At 57.4% G+C, this 19381-nt stretch overlaps 1 protein-coding gene across 2 annotated transcripts in view; it reads left to right on the forward strand.

The window, feature by feature from the left end:
* The window catches only part of NPTN (neuroplastin), a 51581-nt gene that overhangs the window by 9503 nt on the left and 22697 nt on the right, over window positions 1-19381 (forward strand). For both annotated transcript variants that reach the window (XM_048317401.1, XM_048317402.1), the window contains exon 2: window positions 14118-14465. In XM_048317401.1, coding sequence (XP_048173358.1) covers window positions 14118-14465 — 348 coding nt within the window. The remainder of the gene's footprint in view (window positions 1-14117; window positions 14466-19381) is intronic.

The raw sequence follows: 19381 nt of genomic DNA on the forward strand, positions 1-19381 counted from the left end.
GGGAAGCGCCGCTTCGGGCCGGGAAACTCTGCTTTGGGCCGGGAAACTCTGCTTTGGGCCGGGAAACTCTGCTTTGGGCCGGGAAACTCTGCTTTGGGCCGGGAAACTCTGCTTTGGGCCGGGAAACTCTGCTTTGGGCCGGGAAACTCTGCTTTGGGCCGGGAAACTCTGCTTTGGGCCGGGAAACTCTGCTTTGAGCTGGGAAACTCTGCTTTGGGCTGGGAAACTCTGCTTTGGGCTGGGAAACTCTGCTTTGGGCTGGGAAACTCTGCTTTGGGCTGGGAAACTCTGCTTTGGGCTGGGAAACTCTGCTTTGGGCCGGGAGGCGCCGCTTTGGGCCGGGAGGTGCCGCTTCGGGCTGGGAAATGCGCCTCAAGCGCGTTATCCCCTCTGCTAAAGCCACTCCTTGTGCACGCACCGAGGAATTATTTCTGTGGCAGAACAGCTTCTCCCCAGCCTCCATTACATAACCCCACAATTCAGCAAAGGGCATTTCTGTCGAGAGGTCGCTGGATGAAAATGTCCTTTCGCTGCCTCGTTGTGCAGAAGGAATAAAAGGGGGACTGAAAAGAGGCAGCTTTGCCGTTGGGGAGCTGCTGTGCCGGAGAGAAATGCGGCCGCTCTCCCGGCAAACGCCCATTCGTTGGATCAGGAAAGGTCAGAGGAGAGCTGGGGAGCACTGAAAGCCTTCACTTCTCGCAAATCCTGGCGTCAGAGAGCCAGCCTGAGGGGTTTAAAGAGCCCATCTGACACGAGGCAGTTGTTATTTACCAGCGTTTGAGGCGTTCTCGGTATCTTTTAAGGCAGAAATTTACTGGGCTTTGCAATTTCTCGAGGTTTTCAGCCGCTGTGGCGTGGGGACAGCAGAAATTGCTGCCTGCTCCACCTGCTGCAGCTGAATCCCTTCCTGCTGCTTTCCAGGGAATGGGCTTTCACTTGTTAGCGTGGATTTTGAGCTTCCAGGAGCCTTTCTGCTCCTGGCTCCTGCTGCTTTGGAGGGGGATTCTCGTGTGCTCCTTGTATTGCTGTATTCCCTTAAAAAACCCCAGGGATTAAAGCAGCAGCTGCTGTAAGGCTTTGTGTCCCGAGATGTGCCGGGGAGGAGATGGATGGGGAGAGCAGAGAACTGAGAGCTGAGGTGGGGTTTAATCCTCGGAAAATCCTCTAGGAGAGGAGGGACCAGTTGCCCACGGAAGGAAGGCAATCTCCCAGTGAGCCAAAGCTGCCTTTTCCATGGAATTGCAGGAGGTGATTCCGTCAGGAGCAAGCTGGAATTCCCCTGGAATGCCTTTGGTGTCGGGGGGGTTCTGTGAATTATTGTGGGATCGCCTCGGGAAGTTCCCCGGGCTTGGCTTTTTTGGGAGGGCAGTGGCACCCATTTAAATGGGATGGCGGCTGTGTGGGAGCTCCTCTAGCACCTGTGCCCTGGCATTCCTTAATATTTCCCTTGAAATACGGGAAGAAACGGGCATTTTGAGGCACTACACTTGCTGTGGATCTGGATCCACCCCTCAGGTTGCTCAGAGCTGGCTCAGTTCCATCTTTATCCATCTATTATTCATTCCGGAGCGCTGATCCGAGCGGTTTATTTGGGATAAATAAAGGGATTGTCCACGCTTCCTGTAGGAGTGGGTGCTTTGGTATGGAGTCTGCAGTGGGATAAAAACCATTCTGCACCCGGGCATGTCCCTAAAAGACAGAACCACTTCAATAAACCCTTAATCCCGTTAAATTCCCGAGGTCCGAGCCCTGGAATTCTCCGGTTCAGGGAGATGATGGGCTCGGACCAGCAGAGCTGCGGAAGGGAGGAGCTGGAAGTGGGGCAGGAGCTGGGACAGGGCCTCAGAGCTGCCTTGGGGACATTCCCGTGCCCGCAGTGACATTCCCGAGTGTCCCAGGCCCCGCCAGTTACGCACCCGCCATTTATAAACCCTGTCCTGATTCTTCTTCCCCTGTGGGATATTCCAGCCTTCAGCTGATTCCCAACCCCTTCAGGCTGTAACCTGCAATCCCTGGAATTGTGTGTTCCGAGGCCACACAGGGATGGAGTTCCTGGAGCTGGGGGGACGTGGCTGTGCTTGCTGTGCCCCACGCCAGGGGCTTCTCTTGCCAGGGATGTTCTGTGGGCTGTGCTGGGATGGCTTTCCTCAGGGAATTCCGGCTGCTGGGATCAGCTTGGCACCGTAAAAGTGGCCACAGCTGTGTTTTCAAAAGCGTGAAGTGAAGCATCCCATCTTTCTTCCAAGGGAACGGGAATCAAAGCATCCAGGGCCGTGTGGGAGGGTCTTAGGCTGATCTGAGGGTTTTGCTGGGCCAGAGGACCTTCAGGAATCCTTTCCAGCCTAAATTCCCTGATTTAACCCCAGGAGCTGATCCCTATGTCCTTCCCAGGCTGAATTCCCTGCTTTAAACCCAGGAGCTGATCCCTGTGTCATTTCCAGCCTGAATTCCCTGATTTAACCCCAGGAGCTGATCCCTATGTCCTTCCCAGCCTGAATTCCCTGATTTAAACCCGGGAGCTGATCCCTGTGTCCTTCCCAACCTGAATTCCCTGATTTAAACCCGGGAGCTGATCCCTATGTCCTTCCCAGGCTGAATTCCCTGCTTTAAACCCAGGAGCTGATCCCTGTGTCCTTTCCAGGCTGAATTCCCTGATTTAAACCCAGGAGCTGATCCCTGTGTCCTTTCCAGCCTGAATTCCCTGATTTAAACCCGGGAGCTGATCCCTGTGTCCTTCCCAACTTGAATTCCCTGATTTAAACCCGGGAGCTGATCCCTATGTCCTTCCCAACCTGAATTCCCTGATTTAAACCCAGGAGCTGATCCCTATGTCCTTCCCAACCTGAATTCCCTGATTTAACCCCAGGAGCTGATCCCTGTGTCCTTTCCAGGCTGAATTCCCTGATTTAAACCCGGGAGCTGATCCCTGTGTCCTTCCCAGGCTGAATTCCCTGATTTAAACCCAGGAGCTGATCCCTGTGTCCTTCCCAACCTGAATTCCCTGATTTAAACCCGGGAGCTGATCCCTGTGTCCTTCCCAAGCTGAATTCCCTGATTTAAACCCAGGAGCTGATCCCTGTGTCCTTCCCAGGCTGAATTCCCTGATTTAACCCCAGGAGCTGATCCCTGTGTCCTTCCCAGGCTGAATTCCCTGATTTAAACCCAGGAACTGATCCCTGTGTCATTTCCAGCCTGAACTCCCTGATTTAAACCCAGGAGCTGATCCCTGTGTCCTTCCCAACCTGAATTCCCTGATTTAAACCCGGGAGGTGATCCCTGTGTCCTTCTCAGCCTGAATTCCCTGATTTAAACCCAGGAGCTGATCCCTGTGTCCTTCCCAGCCTGAATTCCCTGATTTAAACCCAGGAGCTGATCCCTGTGTCCTTCCCAGCCTGAATTCCCTGATTTAAACCCAGGAGCTGATCCCTGTGTCCTTTCCAGGCTGAATTCCCTGATTTAAACCCGGGAGCTGATCCCTGTGTCCTTCCCAGGCTGAATTCCCTGATTTAAACCCAGGAGCTGATCCCTGTGTCCTTTCCAGCCTGAATTCCCTGATTTAAACCCGGGAGCTGATCCCTGTCTCCTTCCCAGGCTGAATTCCCTGATTTAAACCCAGGAGCTGATCCCTATGTCCTTTCCAGGCTGAATTCCCTGATTTAAACCCGGGAGCTGATCTCTGTGTCCTTTTCAGCCTGAATTCCCTGATTTAAACCCGGGAGCTGATCCCTGTGTCCTTTTCAGCCTAAATTCCCTGATTTAAACCAAGGAGCTGATCCCTGTGTCCTTTCCAGGCTGAATTCCCTGATTTAACCCCAGGAGCTGATCCCTGTGTCATTTCCAGCCTGAACTCCCTGATTTAACCCCAGGAGCTGATCCCTGTGTCCTTTCCAGCCTGAACTCCCTGATTTAAACCCAGGAGCTGATCCCTGTGTCCTTCCCAGCCTGAATTCCCTGATTTAAACCCGGGAGCTGATCCCTGTGTCCTTTTCAGCCTAAATTCCCTGATTTAAACCCAGGAGCTGATCCCTGTGTCCTTCCCAGGCTGAATTCCCTGATTTAAACCCAGGAGCTGATCCCTATGTCCTTTCCAGGCTGAATTCCCTGATTTAACCCCAGGAGCTGATCCCTGTGTCCTTTTCAGCCTAAATTCCCTGATTTAACCCCAGGAGCTGATCCCTGTGTCCTTCCCAGGCTGAATTCCCTGATTTAACCCCAGGAGCTGATCCCTGTGTCATTTCCAGCCTGAACTCCCTGATTTAAACCCAGGAGCTGATCCCTGTGTCCTTCCCAGCCTGAATTCCCTGATTTAAACCCAGGAGCTGATCCCTGTGTCCTTCCCAGGCTGAATTCCCTGATTTAAACCCGGGAGCTGATCCCTGTGTCCTTCCCAGCCTGAATTCCCTGATTTAAACCCAGGAGCTGATCCCTGTGTCCTTTCCAGGCTGAATTCCCTGATTTAAACCCAGGAGCTGATCCCTGTGTCATTTCCAGCCTGAATTCCCTGATTTAAACCCAGGAGCTGATCCCTGTGTCCTTCCCAGGCTGAATTCCCTGATTTAAACCCGGGAGCTGATCCCTGTGTCCTTTTCAGCCTAAATTCCCTGATTTAAACCCAGGAGCTGATCCCTGTGTCCTTCCCAGCCTGAATTCCCTGATTTAAACCCGGGAACTGATCCCTGTGTCCTTCCCAGGCTGAATTCCCTGATTTAAACCCAGGAGCTGATCCCTGTGTCCTTCCCAACCTGAATTCCCTGATTTAAACCCGGGAGCTGATCCCTGTGTCCTTCCCAAGCTGAATTCCCTGATTTAAACCCAGGAGCTGATCCCTGTGTCCTTCCCAGGCTGAATTCCCTGATTTAACCCCAGGAGCTGATCCCTGTGTCCTTCCCAGGCTGAATTCCCTGATTTAAACCCAGGAACTGATCCCTGTGTCATTTCCAGCCTGAACTCCCTGATTTAAACCCAGGAGCTGATCCCTGTGTCCTTCCCAACCTGAATTCCCTGATTTAAACCCGGAAGGTGATCCCTGTGTCCTTCTCAGCCTGAATTCCCTGATTTAAACCCAGGAGCTGATCCCTGTGTCCTTCCCAGCCTGAATTCCCTGATTTAAACCCGGGAGCTGATCCCTGTGTCCTTCCCAGCCTGAATTCCCTGATTTAAACCCGGGAGCTGATCCCTGTGTCCTTTCCAGGCTGAATTCCCTGATTTAAACCCGGGAGCTGATCCCTGTGTCCTTCCCAGGCTGAATTCCCTGATTTAAACCCAGGAGCTGATCCCTGTGTCCTTTCCAGCCTGAATTCCCTGATTTAAACCCGGGAGCTGATCCCTGTGTCCTTCCCAAGCTGAATTCCCTGATTTAAACCCAGGAGCTGATCCCTATGTCCTTCCCAGCCTGAATTCCCTGATTTAAACCCGGGAGCTGATCCCTATGTCCTTCCCAGCCTGAATTCCCTGATTTAAACCCGGGAGCTGATCCCTGTGTCCTTTTCAGCCTAAATTCCCTGATTTAAACCAAGGAGCTGATCCCTGTGTCCTTTCCAGGCTGAATTCCCTGATTTAACCCCAGGAGCTGATCCCTGTGTCATTTCCAGCCTGAACTCCCTGATTTAACCCCAGGAGCTGATCCCTGTGTCCTTTCCAGCCTGAACTCCCTGATTTAAACCCAGGAGCTGATCCCTGTGTCCTTCCCAGCCTGAATTCCCTGATTTAAACCCGGGAGCTGATCCCTGTGTCCTTTTCAGCCTAAATTCCCTGATTTAAACCCAGGAGCTGATCCCTGTGTCCTTCCCAGGCTGAATTCCCTGATTTAAACCCAGGAGCTGATCCCTATGTCCTTTCCAGGCTGAATTCCCTGATTTAACCCCAGGAGCTGATCCCTGTGTCCTTTTCAGCCTAAATTCCCTGATTTAACCCCAGGAGCTGATCCCTGTGTCCTTCCCAGGCTGAATTCCCTGATTTAACCCCAGGAGCTGATCCCTGTGTCATTTCCAGCCTGAATTCCCTGATTTAAACCCGGGAGCTGATCCCTGTGTCCTTCCCAGGCTGAATTCCCTGATTTAAACCCAGGAGCTGATCCCTGTGTCCTTCCCAGCCTGAATTCCCTGATTTAAACCCAGGAGCTGATCCCTGTGTCCTTTCCAGCCTGAATTCCCTGATTTAAACCCGGGAGCTGATCCCTGTGTCCTTCCCAGGCTGAATTCCCTGATTTAAACCCAGGAGCTGATCCCTATGTCCTTCCCAAGCTGAATTCCCTGATTTAAACCCAGGAGCTGATCCCTGTGTCATTTCCAGCCTGAATTCCCTGATTTAAACCCAGGAGCTGATCCCTATGTCCTTCCCAGGCTGAATTCCCTGATTTAAACCCGGGAGCTGATGCCTATGTCCTTCCCAGGCTGAATTCCCTGATTTAAACCCGGGAGCTGATCCCTGTGTCCTTTTCAGCCTAAATTCCCTGATTTAAACCCAGGAGCTGATCCCTGTGTCCTTCCCAGCCTGAATTCCCTGATTTAAACCCGGGAGCTGATCCCTGTGTCCTTTTCAGCCTAAATTCCCTGATTTAAACCCAGGAGCTGATCCCTGTGTCCTTCCCAACCTGAATTCCCTGATTTAACCCCAGGAGCTGATCCCTGTGTCCTTTCCAGGCTGAATTCCCTGATTTAAACCCGGGAGCTGATCCCTGTGTCCTTCTCAGCCTGAATTCCCTGATTTAACCCCAGGAGCTGATCCCTGTGTCCTTCCCAGCCCGAATTCCCTGATTTAAACCCGGGAGCTGATCCCTGTGTCCTTTCTAGCCCTAATTCCCTGATTTAAACCCAAGTTGCCCCTAAACCTGCTGCACGCCGAGGCTTTGTGATGCCCAGGGGAATGAGGGATGCTGGGCTGGATCCAGGGAATGTTTAATCCTCAGGTTTCCGTGCCTGCGGAACGCTCATGCATTTTAGATGATGCTCTCCGGGTCATGTTTGCCTCTCTCCAGCTCTGGGAAGCCGCAGGATGAGGCGGCAGGAATTAAATCCAGGGATTGCTCCAGGTCTGGGCTCACCTGGGCGCCTCAGGCCTGGCTTAAAGCCGCGCTGGATGCGGCAGAAATTAATGCAATTAATGCCAATTTTCTAATTCCGTGCTGCCTGGTGATAGGGGAATGGGAAAGCATGGAGCCGGTGGAAAATGGGTGGGAGCAGGCAGTTCCCAGAACTGAGCTGCTTCCCCCTCTTCCAGCTGCCACTTTTTGTAGGTTTAACTGATTCCCGAGATTTTCAGCGCCTGCGAGCAGCTGGAAAGGAACAAAACATTAATGGGGTGCTTTTCCCAGGCCGAAGGGAGTAAAAATGCCCCACAAAGCGGAGCTTTTCCCACCCTCACACCTCTTGTCGCTTAATCAAGAGAAAGAAAAGGTGTTAATTAGCCAGAGCACCTGATTAACCCAGCCCAGTGGGCGTCTCCTTTTTCCAGCTGCATTTTTGTTTGTTTACTTGAAGAGTTTAAAAAATCGGGCTGCACCGCTGAGGAAAAATTAAACCTCCAAATTAAACCTCCAGAGCTCTCCTAAAGGCCCGAGAGCAGCGAAATGCAAACTTCCAGCGTGCCCAGAGGTTTTCCAGGAGGGTTTTCTGCCGAGCTCCAAACGGTTCAGCCCCACAGCAGCTGCGCTTCCCTTTGTGCTGGCTCCCGGCTGGAGATCGGGTTTGGTTTTGCGCCTGAGCTTTGTAAACCCTCAGTTCTGGGCTTTGGCCGAGGTGGGAGCAGCAGCCTCAGGATGGGATGGGAGCGTTATCCTGCTTTTTTGGGGGTTGCTTGGCTACCGCTGTGTTCCTTGGGGTTCAAAACTCCCTTGGCAGTTCTTGGTTTTCCCCTCTTTTTGCTTCCCAATTTGTCCGTTCTTGTGTGCGTGTGTTAAACCTGCATTTTGCCGTCTTTAAGCCTGGCTTAACATCTCCCTTCCCCAACTTGGGCTTTGGGGCAAAGCGCAGTTTTATTTTGAAACCCCCTTTTTTCCACCTGGCTCGGTGGGAATTCTCCCCGCTCTGCTCCTCCAGGGCCGTCGCTCTTGATCCCTTTGCACCCCGATTAAATTTTCCTCGTGTTCCCAAAGGTGTTCCTCGTGTTCCCAGAGGTGTTCCTTGTGTTCCCAGATGTGTTCCTGGTGTTCCCAGAGGTGTTTATCGAGTTCCCAGAGGTGTTCCTTGTTTTTCCAGATGTGTTCCTGGTGTTCCCAGAGGTGTTTATCGAGTTCCCAGAGGTGTTCCTTGTTTTTCCAGATGTGTTCCTGGTGTTCCCAGAGGTGTTTGTCGAGTTCCCAGATGTGTTCCTGGTGTTCCCAGATGTTTTTATCGAGTTCCCTTCCTGACAGACACAGGGGGTGCACCCCAGGTCCGGGTTATTCTGCTCCTTCCCAGGATTTATTGATCTTTATTGATCGTCTCTGGGGTGATCATCGATCATCCCTCGCAGGGCTGGGGCCTTTGGGAGCTGCTGGCTCGGGAGCTGGAGGTGATTCCCGCAGTTTGTGCTGCGATTCCTGCAGGGAATGGGCTGGGAATCCCAGACCAGGGCACGTGCTTGGGGTTAGACCGAGCCCAGTCCCCAGTCTGTGGGGTTAGACCGAGCCCAGTCCCAAATCTGTGGGGTTAGACCGAGCCCAGTCCCAAATCTGTGGGGTTAGACCGAGCCCAGTCCCAAATCTCTGGGGTTAGACCGAGCCCAGTCCCAAATCTGTGGGGTTAGACCGAGCCCAGTCCCAAATCTCTGGGGTTAGACCGAGCCCAGTCCCAAATCTTTGGGGTTAGACCGAGCCCAGTCCCAAATCTGTGGGGTTAGACCCAGCACAGTCCCAAATCTTTGGGGTTAGGCTGAGCCCAGTCCCAAATCTGTGGGGTTAGACCTAGCACAGTCCCAAATCTCTGGGGTTAGACCGAGCCCAGTCCCAAATCTTTGGGGTTAGACCGAGCCCAGTCCCAAATCTCTGGGGTTAGACCGAGCCCAGTCCCAAATCTGTGGGGTTAGACCCAGCACAGTCCCAAATCTTTGGGGTTAGGCTGAGCCCAGTCCCAAATCTGTGGGGTTAGACCCAGCACAGTCCCAAATCTTTGGGGTTAGGCTGAGCCCAGTCCCAAATCTGTGGGGTTAGACCTAGCACAGTCCCAAATCTGTGGGGTTAGACTGAGCCCAGTCCCAAATCTGTGGGGTTAGACCTAGCACAGTCCCAAATCTGTGGGGTTAGACCTAGCACAGTCCCAAATCTGTGGGGTTAGACCTAGCACAGTCCCAAATCTGTGGGGTTAGACTGAGCCCAGTCCCAAATCTGTGGGGTTAGACTGAGCCCAGTCCCAAATCTGTGGGGTTTAGACTGTGTACAGTCCCAATCTTCGGGGTTAGGCCCAGCCCAGTCCCAAATCTGTGGGGTTAGACCCAGCCCAGTCCCAAATCTTTGCGGTTTAGACTGAGCACGGTCCCAGTCTTTGGGGTTAGACTGAGCCCAGCCCCAGATCTCTGGGGTTAGATCCAGGCCAGCCCCAGATCTCTGGGGTTAGACCCCAGCAGTCCCAAATCTCTGGGGTTAGACCCCGCCCAGCCCCAGATCTCTGGGGTTAGACCCAGCCCAGTCCCTGGAGCCCGCCCTGCGCCCGGCCCAGCCCCAGCTCTGGTTTGGGGTGTGTGTTTGGTGCTGCCGTCTCCGCAGAGCTGAGCTGGAGGAGCCCAGGAAAGCCAAGGCCAGGCTCTGGCAGCTCCCAGGTGCCAGGAAAGTGCCCGGTGCTGGGATGGGCATGGAATTCCAGCTTCCCTCCCTTCCCAGCCTCCCCTCTGCCATAATTCCCCTTTTCCCCCCCGTTTTTTGGGGGTTTTTGTGAGCATTCCTGCTCGGTGCGGGCACACTGCAGCTCTCTGTAGGCAGCTCCCTCCCGGGCATCCCTGAGTGGCCAAAACCACAAAAATGTCAGCCCAGAGCTGCCCTTGGCGGCTTCAATTTCCCCATCCTTTGTGTGGAGAGGCCGCTGCTCATCCCGGGATTTTGGGAAAGAGAGTTTTGATCCCCGGCGCTGTGGGGAGAGGCACCAAAGGCAGCCGGGGCCGATCCTAATCCCTGCACGTTGCTGCCCCGAGAGGATTTGACCCCGCTGGAAATGTGGGGTTTAAAATGTGGGAAGGTTTGCCAAGGAGAGCTCTGGATGCCCGGTTTAATCTTCCGAAATGATTGTTCTGGCTTCAGGGACTCGGAGTGCAGCCCGAGGGCTTTTCAGGGCTTTTCATCCCAATTATGGACACTCCCCGAAATAAGAGGATTCCCAGGGCGCTCACACACTGCAGGGTGAGCTCCAGCAGTGCACAGGCACTCTGAAATGCACCAAAAACCCACAGTTTACCCCCAAAAAGGCAGGGCAAGGAGCCTTTGGCCCCAGGAGTGGTGGTCATTAGGGTCAGGGAGTGCTGGTCATTGGGGTGAGGGAGTGCTGGGCATTGGGGTGAGGGAGTGCTGGGCATTGGGGTGAGGCAGTGCTGGGCATTGGGGCTGGGAGTGCTGGGCATTGGGGTGAGGGAGTGCTGGGCATTGGGGTGAGGCAGTGCTGGGCATTGGGGCTGGGAGTGCTGGGCATTGGGGTGAGGCAGTGCTGGGCATTGGGGTGAGGCAGTGCTGGGCATTGGGGCTGGGAGTGCTGGGCATTGGGGTGAGGCAGTGCTGGGCACTGGGGTGAGGCAGTGCTGGGCATTGGGGTGAGGCAGTGCTGGGCATTGGGGTGAGGCAGTGCTGGGCACTGGGGTGAGGCAGTGCTGGGCATTGGGGTGAGGCAGTGCTGGGCATTGGGGTGAGGGAGTGCTGGGCATTGGGGTGAGGCAGTGCTGGGCATTGGGGCTGGGAGTGCTGGGCATTGGGGTGAGGGAGTGCTGGGCATTGGGGCTGGGAGTGCTGGGCATTGGGGTGAGGCAGTGCTGGGCATTGGGGTGAGGGAGTGCTGGGCATTGGGGCTGGGAGTGCTGGGCATTGGGGTGAGGGAGTGCTGGGCATTGGGGTGAGGCAGTGCTGGGCATTGGGGTGAGGGAGTGCTGGGCATTGGGGCTGGGAGTGCTGGGCATTGGGGTGAGGCAGTGCTGGGCATTGGGGTGAGGCAGTGCTGGGCATTGGGGCTGGGAGTGCTGGGCATTGGGGTGAGGGAGTGCTGGGCATTGGGGTGAGGCAGTGCTGGGCATTGGGGTGAGGGAGTGCTGGGCATTGGGGCTGGGAGTGCTGGGCATTGGGGTGAGGGAGTGCTGGGCATTGGGGTGAGGCAGTGCTGGGCATTGGGGCTGGGAGTGCTGGGCATTGGGGCTGGGAGTGCTGGGCATTGGGGTGAGGGAGTGCTGGGCATTGGGGTGAGGCAGTGCTGGGCATTGGGGTGAGGGAGTGCTGGGCATTGGGGTGAGGGAGTGCTGGGCATTGGGGTGAGGCAGTGCTGGGCATTGGGGTGAGGCAGTGCTGGGCATTGGGGTGAGGGAGTGCTGGGCATTGGGGTGAGGCAGTGCTGGGCATTGGGGACTGGGAGTGCTGGGCATTGGGGTGAGGCAGTGCTGGGCACTGGGGTGAGGCAGTGCTGCGCATTGGGGTGAGGGAGTGCTGGGCATTGGGGTGAGGCAGTGCTGGGCATTGGGGTGAGGCAGTGCTGGGCATTGGGGACTGGGAGTGCTGGGCATTGGGGTGAGGGAGTGCTGGGCATTGGGGTGAGGGAGTGCTGGGCATTGGGGTGAGGCAGTGCTGGGCATTGGGGTGAGGGAGTGCTGGGCATTGGGGCTGGGAGTGCTGGGCATTGGGGTCAGGGAGTGCTGGGCATTGGGGCTGGGAGTGCTGGGCATTGGGGACTGGGAGTGCTGGGCATTGGGTCAGGGAGTGCTGGGCATTGGGGTGAGGCAGTGCTGGGCATTGGGGTGAGGCAGTGCTGGGCATTGGGGTCAGGGAGTGCTGGGCATTGGGGTCAGGGAGTGCTGGGCATTGGGGTGAGGGAGTGCTGGGCATTGGGGCTGGGAGTGCTGGGCATTGGGGTGAGGGAGTGCTGGGCATTGGGGTCAGGCAGTGCTGGGCATTGGGGTCAGGGAGTGCTGGGCATTGGGGTGAGGCAGTGCTGGGCATTGGGGTCAGGCAGTGCTGGGCATTGGGGTCAGGGAGTGCTGGGCATTGGGGCTGGGAGTGCTGGGCATTGGGGACTGGGAGTGCTGGGCATTGGGGTGAGGCAGTGCTGGGCATTGGGGTGAGGCAGTGCTGCGCATTGGGGTGAGGCAGTGCTGGGCATTGGGGTCAGGGAGTGCTGGGCATTGGGGTCAGGGAGTGCTGGTCATTGGGGACTGGGAGTGCTGGGCATTGGGGTCAGGGAGTGCTGGTCATTGGGGACTGGGAGTGCTGGGCATTGGGTCAGGGAGTGCTGGGCATTGGGGTGAGGCAGTGCTGGGCATTGGGGCTGGGAGTGCTGGGCATTGGGGTCAGGCAGTGCTGGGCATTGGGGTGAGGGAGTGCTGGGCATTGGGGTCAGGGAGTGCTGGGCATTGGGGCTGGGAGTGCTGGGCATTGGGGCTGGGAGTGCTGGGCATTGGGGCTGGGAGTGCTGGGCATTGGGGTCAGGGAGTGCTGGGCATTGGGGTGAGGGAGTGCTGGGCATTGGGGACTGGGAGTGCTGGGCATTGGGGACTGGGAGTGCTGGGCATTGGAGTCAGGGAGTGCTGGGCATTGGGGTCGTGGTTTTTGGTCATTCGGGGCCGTGGTCTTTGGGGGCCATGGTCATTTGGGGGCGGTGGCCTTTGGGGTCCGTGGCCTTTGGGGGCCGTGGCCTTTGGGGGTTGTGGCCATTGGGGGCCGTGGCCATTGGGGCCTGTGAGCATTGCGGCCGTGGCCTTGGGGGGCCATGGCCATTGGGGCCTGTGGCCATCGGGGGTCGTGGCCATTGGGGCCGCTGCCACCCCGGGGGATTTTCTGGGGTTTCTCAGTGCCGAGCCCCTCCCGGTGGCGGTGCCCGTGGGGAGTCCCTGATCCCATGAGTCCGTAAATCAGGGAATTTGAGGGTGAGTTTTTAAATTTCGAGTGTCCCTGTAGCTGTTCCCTGCAGCTCCACCCCTCTGCTCTGCCTGCAGGGACACTGCCCGTGAGTTTTGGGGACTCTGGGGGGTTTTCCTGTCCTTTAGTGCCAGCAGGGGACACTTCCCGTGTGTTTTGGGGACTCTGGGGGGTTTTCCTGCTCCAGCCATCCTTTAGTGCCAGCTTCCCGTGCCCCTGTGGCCAAACCATGGAGAGGGCATTCCGTGCTCGCCGGGAATTTCCCAAGGCTCCGAGTCCCCAAACCCTCCTGACTCGTCCCTCACCCTAAAACCAGCGAGGGCTGGCACGGACCGAGGTTTCCCAGCTGTCCCTCCCCTCGCTGCCCAGCTGTGTCCTAATCCCGCAGTTTTGGGAGGGGCCTGCCGTGGGGGCAGCGCTGTTTTCCAGGGATATCTTTGGGATTGGGGTTGAAGGCCAGTGTAGTGTGTGTGTGTGTGTGTGTTCTGGTGAGTACTGCAGGGTTTGGGATATCCCTACTGAGGAGATTTTGGCCTGAGCACGGGGTGTCAGGCCAGCAGCTCTCTCCAAAATGGGGGGGAACTGCTGAGGTTCCTAACAAAGCAACCTTTGGGTCTGTGAGTGTTCACACTCCGCTGAAATTCCCTCGGTGCCGCAGCTGCCGTCAGCAGCTCCTCCGGGAAAATGGATCCTGGGGAATTGCCCACCCTGCGAGCCCTCAGCAGGTGGGCGAGGCGGTCAGAGCAGAGCTCACAGCTGGCACAGCTTTGGGGTTTCCCCCCTCGTGCCCCTGTGGCTGGGTGAGGTGAAGAAGCCTCCTCTGAGAGCGGCTGCCTGGCCACGAAGGAACGCTTAACGCTGGCCCGGCCCGAGCTTCCCACGGGTGAGAGCGGCCGGGAGTCCCTGGGAGGGAGGGTCAGCAGCAGGACTGGGAACTCCCTGCCCCGTGCCGTGGGTGCCCCAGCCGTGCTGTGGGTGCCCAGCCGTGCCCCAGCCGATGCCATGTCTCTAACTGTGTTTTGTGCCCCGCTGCTGTGGTTGTTGTGTGCGAGCTCTGTTGTTTCCTGCCGCTCTGTCACTACGTTTCTGCTGCCCCTCCCTGCAGCCGGGTTTGTCAAGTCGCCCATGTCAGAAACTAAGCTCACGGGGGACGCCTTTGAACTGTACTGTGATGTGGTTGGGAACCCCACTCCAGAGATCCAGTGGTGGTATGCGGAAGTCAACCGCGCCGAGGCTTTCAAACAGCTGTGGGATGGCGCTCGGAAGCGCCGGGTCACCATAAACACTGCCTACGGGGCCAATGGGGTGAGTGTGCTGAGAGTAACCCGCCTTACCTTGGAAGACTCTGGGACTTACGAGTGCAGGGCCAGCAACGACCCCAGGAGGAATGACTTGAGGCAAAACCCCTCCATTACGTGGATTCGAGCCCAGGCTACTATAAGCGTCCTGCAGAGTGAGTCCGGCCCCCAGTAGTGGCACTGTAGTGTCTAGAGGCAGTCTGGTGACCCTGCCCCCGTGTCCCCACCCTGTGCCACCCTGTGCTGTGCCCACCCACCCCGCCCCGCGGGCTGCTCCTCGCCTGTGGTGCTGCCCCTGTGTGCCCTCGGTGTGTGTTCTCCGTAGGACCGCTCGGGAAAACCTCGGGATGTGTGGTAGAAAGGAGCCTGCTGGTGGATCTGTGTTTGTTCCCTCCTCCCCTTCGTTCTGTAGGAGGTTTCCAGCCTCCCTGGCTTCTCCACGAGTGCCTTTCTCTTTGATTTCTGGCTTCTTCCCAGCTCTAACCGTTTTATTTTGATTTCTTCTGTTCTCCTGGAGTTTCTGGGAATGCCTCCTCACCTGGTTTTGGTTACATATCTACTTCTGGATAAATCCTTCCCTTTCAGTTCCACGTGACCTTTCGTGTCTGGATTTTCCCATGAAGTCGTGGTGTTTCTTTCTCTTCCTGGCCAGCAGCACGTTCCTAAGGAGTTCTCTGATGCAGCAGCGCTGAGGTGGTGCAGCCATTCCCAGCCCAGCCCATGGAAGGAGGGGGGAACATCCTCCCCAGAGCTGAACCCACAGCCTGAGCTCAGTCACCCCATCCAGGGTGCAGCAGCAAAGCTCTGAGAGCAGAGTGCTTGGCCCAGAATGGCTTTTTGGTCGTGACGAGGCGTTTCTGCCTTCACTTTGCTCCTCGTCCCAGCTGGATTTGGGAATTAGTGTGGTCACATTGGGTGGAGAAGAGTTTAGGGCCAGATGTAGAGCTTGCGTTGGCCTGAGGAAATGGCTGATGAGCTACAGGTAGAGGGGGTTAAAGCTGCAGTGTGGAGGTACAGGAGAACAACTTCTGGGTGGCTTCTCAGTGTCCTCAGCTGACAGAAGAGCAGAGCAAAAGCGTGGGCTTGCTCTTGTGCTCTGTGCCTAAACAACCCTTTTGTGCCGCACTGGGTACAAAACCCCAACTCTGCATTGGATTATTTATTTGGGTACCTTGAAACCCCCTCCAAAGCTGTCCCCAAAGCCTGGTGCTGCTGTTGGCACTGCTGGATCAGAGACCTTCCCTCTGGGAACGGGAGCAGCGTTGGTGCACGTGGGCAAACGGCCGGTGACCCCGGTGGCCCCGGTGGCACGGACAGACTGCGGTGCTGGAGCGGCCCCGGGTCCCCGAGCCGGACCTGCTCAGCCTCAGCCCCGCCCCTCGGCCCTCCCGTGTCCTTTGGGCTCCCAAAGGGCTGGAATGCTTGCATGGCCCCAGCAGCAAAGCCTCTCATCCTGGGAAATGCTCCTGCCCTGGCACAAACCTGGGAATGTGTCTGCTGGGAAGGGCGCTGTGCCCTGCACCCTGCCCGCCCTGGTGTGGGACAGTCCCCGGTGCTGCCGAGGGACTCTGAGGGACAAAACCCTTCTGACGTGCAGAGCCAGGCTTTGGGACCAGCTGCTGGGATGATTTGTCCGTATGGGAAGGGGGTTTGCTTCCCTCCCTCCCTCCCTCGCCCTGAGCTGCTGCAGGGACTGCAGTCCAGCCTCTCCTCTCTCCGTGAACGCCGTTGGCTGCCCCTGCTGCTGGGAGCTGGGAGCTGTGTCCTGACCTGCTGCCAAGTGCCTTGTGCCGGGGTGACTCTGCTCCGGGGTGACTCTGCTCCGGGGCCCTGCTGGGACATGTGGATGGAAGCCCCGAGTGCCTTTCCCGTGCATGTGTGAGTGCCCAGAGAGCCGAGCCGCTCCTGCAGCCCGTGGACATCAACCCTGCCTGGCCCTGCTGGGAGCAGAGGTTCCCCAGGTGTCCCTGTGCGTGGAGACTCTTACCTGAGCCTGCCCAGATGGCCTCAGCTGTTCCACCGGGGGCCTGGCTGGGAGATGGGAATTGTCGGGCTCGGCGGAGTTGGAATTTCCAGCTGGCGGCACCCACGTCACCCCACAGTGCCACAGAGCACAGGCTGCATGCCTGGCCTCTGCAGAGACCAACTTGCTGAGGGAAATCTGGCACCCAGGAGCCACCATCTGCCTTCCACCTCACTCCGGATTTGGAACCAGAATTGCACTTGCTGGGGGTTTTTTTAGGTGCTTTGCTTGGGTTTTGACTGTAAAAGCCGAGCTTACATAAAACGGGCGCTTTAAGTGATGTGTAGACAGTGATTTTCTAGGTGAGCATCCTTCCTCAGCTGCTGCTGTCGCACTGTTCCAGCTTGTCTCCTGGAATTAAATCAGGAGATCGAGCCATCAGTTTGCTTCTCTAATAACCAAATGCAGGTAAAGCTGGAAATGAGACTGCAGCTGCCTTCAGTTTTGCTTAAACTAAAACCGAAAAGGTTGCAGGTCAGCCGCTGAGTTACTATTTCAGACACACTCCAAAAATATTCCCAGAGCTCTCTTAGTGTTTCTGTGGGAATGCAGATGAGCTCTAGGAGGGTGGAAAAGAGCCCGGCTCAGGCCAGGAATGGTGCAGAACACGGGAATAACACAGCCCTTTTGGGCCCAAACAGTCCTTGAAAGGATAAAATGCCCCGTGGGGGAGAAACGAGGCAGAAACAGAGGCAAGAGCGTGGTAACACCAACAGCACCTGCAGCGTTCCTGGGGTTAAGGAATGATTTAAAGAGCTGGGGAAGGAGGAGTTTAAGAATGGCTATCCAGGGCTGGAATGCTCCAGCTTATCAGTGGGTGGATGTTTTTTCTCCCTGCCTCCCTGGGCAGTAATGTAAGGATGTGCCACGGGATACAGGGATGTTCCCTGTGTGGAAAGCTGGGATGGTTCTGACACGACTGGTATTTTCCATCCTGTCGCTGCGTTTCATAACCTGCGTTCCAGAGACTCCGTGGATCATAGATTTATATCCCAAATTGTTTCCACAAGGCACGCCAGAGCTCCTGGGATGGAAACTCCCTGCATGACTTGCAGGAATCAGGGAGGTGTTTGCTGCTTCCTCAGCCCCCTGTGTCCAGAGGGGTGGGAGAAGGGAGCAGCTGGAGCTGCCGCCTCTGGAATTCCCATCCCAGGCAGGGGACACAGCAGCTGGGCCTGCTGGGGTGGCCTGCAGTCCAGGCTGACACTAAACACAGGTTTTTTGGAAGGCTAACAGCAAGAATTGTGAACTTTTCAAACTCTGCCATCCTGCGTGAGGGGGTTTTTCAGAGAACGCTCCGAAGCCGGTGGGAGGCTCAGGCCCTGCGGCAGAAAGGTCTTTTTGCCAAGTTTGGGGAGCGGCTCCCGTGCCCGTGCTGGCAATGGCCCAGCTGTGAGTGCTGGAGAGCAGCAGGGGCCTGCAGGAGCTGGGGCCAGCAGGGCTCTCAGCCGGCAGCCCAGTGCCCGCAGCGATTCCTGCAGCACAGTGCCCGCAGCCACTCCAGCAGCCCAGTGCCCGCAGCCATTCCAGCAGCCCAGTGCCCACAGCCACTCCAGCAGCCCAGTGCCCACAGTGATTCCAGCAGCCCAGTGCCCGCAGCCATTCCAGCAGCCCAGTGCCCGCAGCCATTCCAGCAGCCCAGTGCCCGCAGCCATTCCAGCAGCCAGTGCCCGCAGCCATTCCAGCAGCCCAGTGCCCACAGCCATTCCAGCAGCCCAGTGCCCGCAGCCATTCCAGCAGCCCAGTGCCCACAGCCACTCCAGCAGCCCAGTGCCCACAGTGATTCCAGCAGCCCAGTGCCCGCAGCCATTCCAGCAGCCAGTGCCCGCAGCCATTCCAGCAGCCCAGTGCCCACAGCCATTCCAGCAGCCCAGTGCCCACAGCCATTCCAGCAGCCCAGTGCCCGCAGCCATTCCAGCAGCCCAGTGCCCACAGTGATTCCAGCAGCACAGTGCCCGCAGCCACTCCAGCAGCCCAGTGCCCGCAGCCATTCCAGCAGCCCAGTGCCCGCAGCCATTCCAGCAGCCCAGTGCCCGCAGCCACTCCAGCAGCCCAGTGCCCACAGTGATTCCAGCAGCCCAGTGCCTGCAGCCATTCCAGCAGCCCAGTGCCCACAGTGATTCCAGCAGCCCAGTGCCCATAGTCATTCCAGCAGCCCAGTGCCCGCAGCCATTCCAGCAGCCCAGTGCCCGCAGCCACTCCAGCAGCCCAGTGCCCATAGTGATTCCAGCAGCCCAGTGCCCGCAGTGATTCCAGCAGCCCAGTGCCCGCAGTGATTCCAGCAGCCCAGTGCCCGCAGCCATTCCAGCAGCCCAGTGCCCGCAGCCATTCCAGCAGCCCAGTGCCCGCAGCCATTCCAGCAGCCAGTGCCCGCAGTGATTCCAGCAGCCCAGTGCCCGCAGCCATTCCAGCAGCCCAGTGCCCGCAGCCATTCCAGCAGCCCAGTGCCCGCAGCCATTCCAGCAGCCCAGTGCCCGCAGCCATTCCAGCAGCCAGTGCCCGCAGTGATTCCAGCAGCCCAGTGCCCGCAGCCATTCCAGCAGCCCAGTGCCCGCAGTGATTCCAGCAGCCCAGTGCCCGCAGCCATTCCAGCAGCCCAGTGCCCGCAGCCATTCCAGCAGCACAGTGCCCGCAGTGATTCCAGCAGCCCAGTGCCCGCAGCCATTCCAGCAGCCCAGTGCCCACAGCCATTCCAGCAGCCAGTGCCCGCAGCGATTCCAGCAGCCCAGTGCCCGCAGCCATTCCAGCAGCCAGTGCCCGCAGCCATTCCAGCAGCCAGTGCCCGCAGTGATTCCAGCAGCACAGTGCCCGCAGTGATTCCAGCAGCCCAGTGCCCGCAGTGATTCCAGCAGCCAGTGCCCACAGCCATTCCAGCAGCCCAGTGCCCGCAGTGATTCCAGCAGCCCAGTGCCCGCAGCCATTCCAGCAGCACAGTGCCCGCAGTGATTCCAGCAGCCCAGTGCCCGCAGCCATTCCAGCAGCCCAGTGCCTGCAGCCATTCCAGCAGCACAGTGCCCGCAGCCATTCCAGCAGCCCAGTGCCCGCAGC

Source organism: Corvus hawaiiensis, chromosome 13, assembly GCF_020740725.1.
Source record: "Corvus hawaiiensis isolate bCorHaw1 chromosome 13, bCorHaw1.pri.cur, whole genome shotgun sequence".
Lineage (NCBI taxonomy): Eukaryota > Metazoa > Chordata > Aves > Passeriformes > Corvidae > Corvus > Corvus hawaiiensis.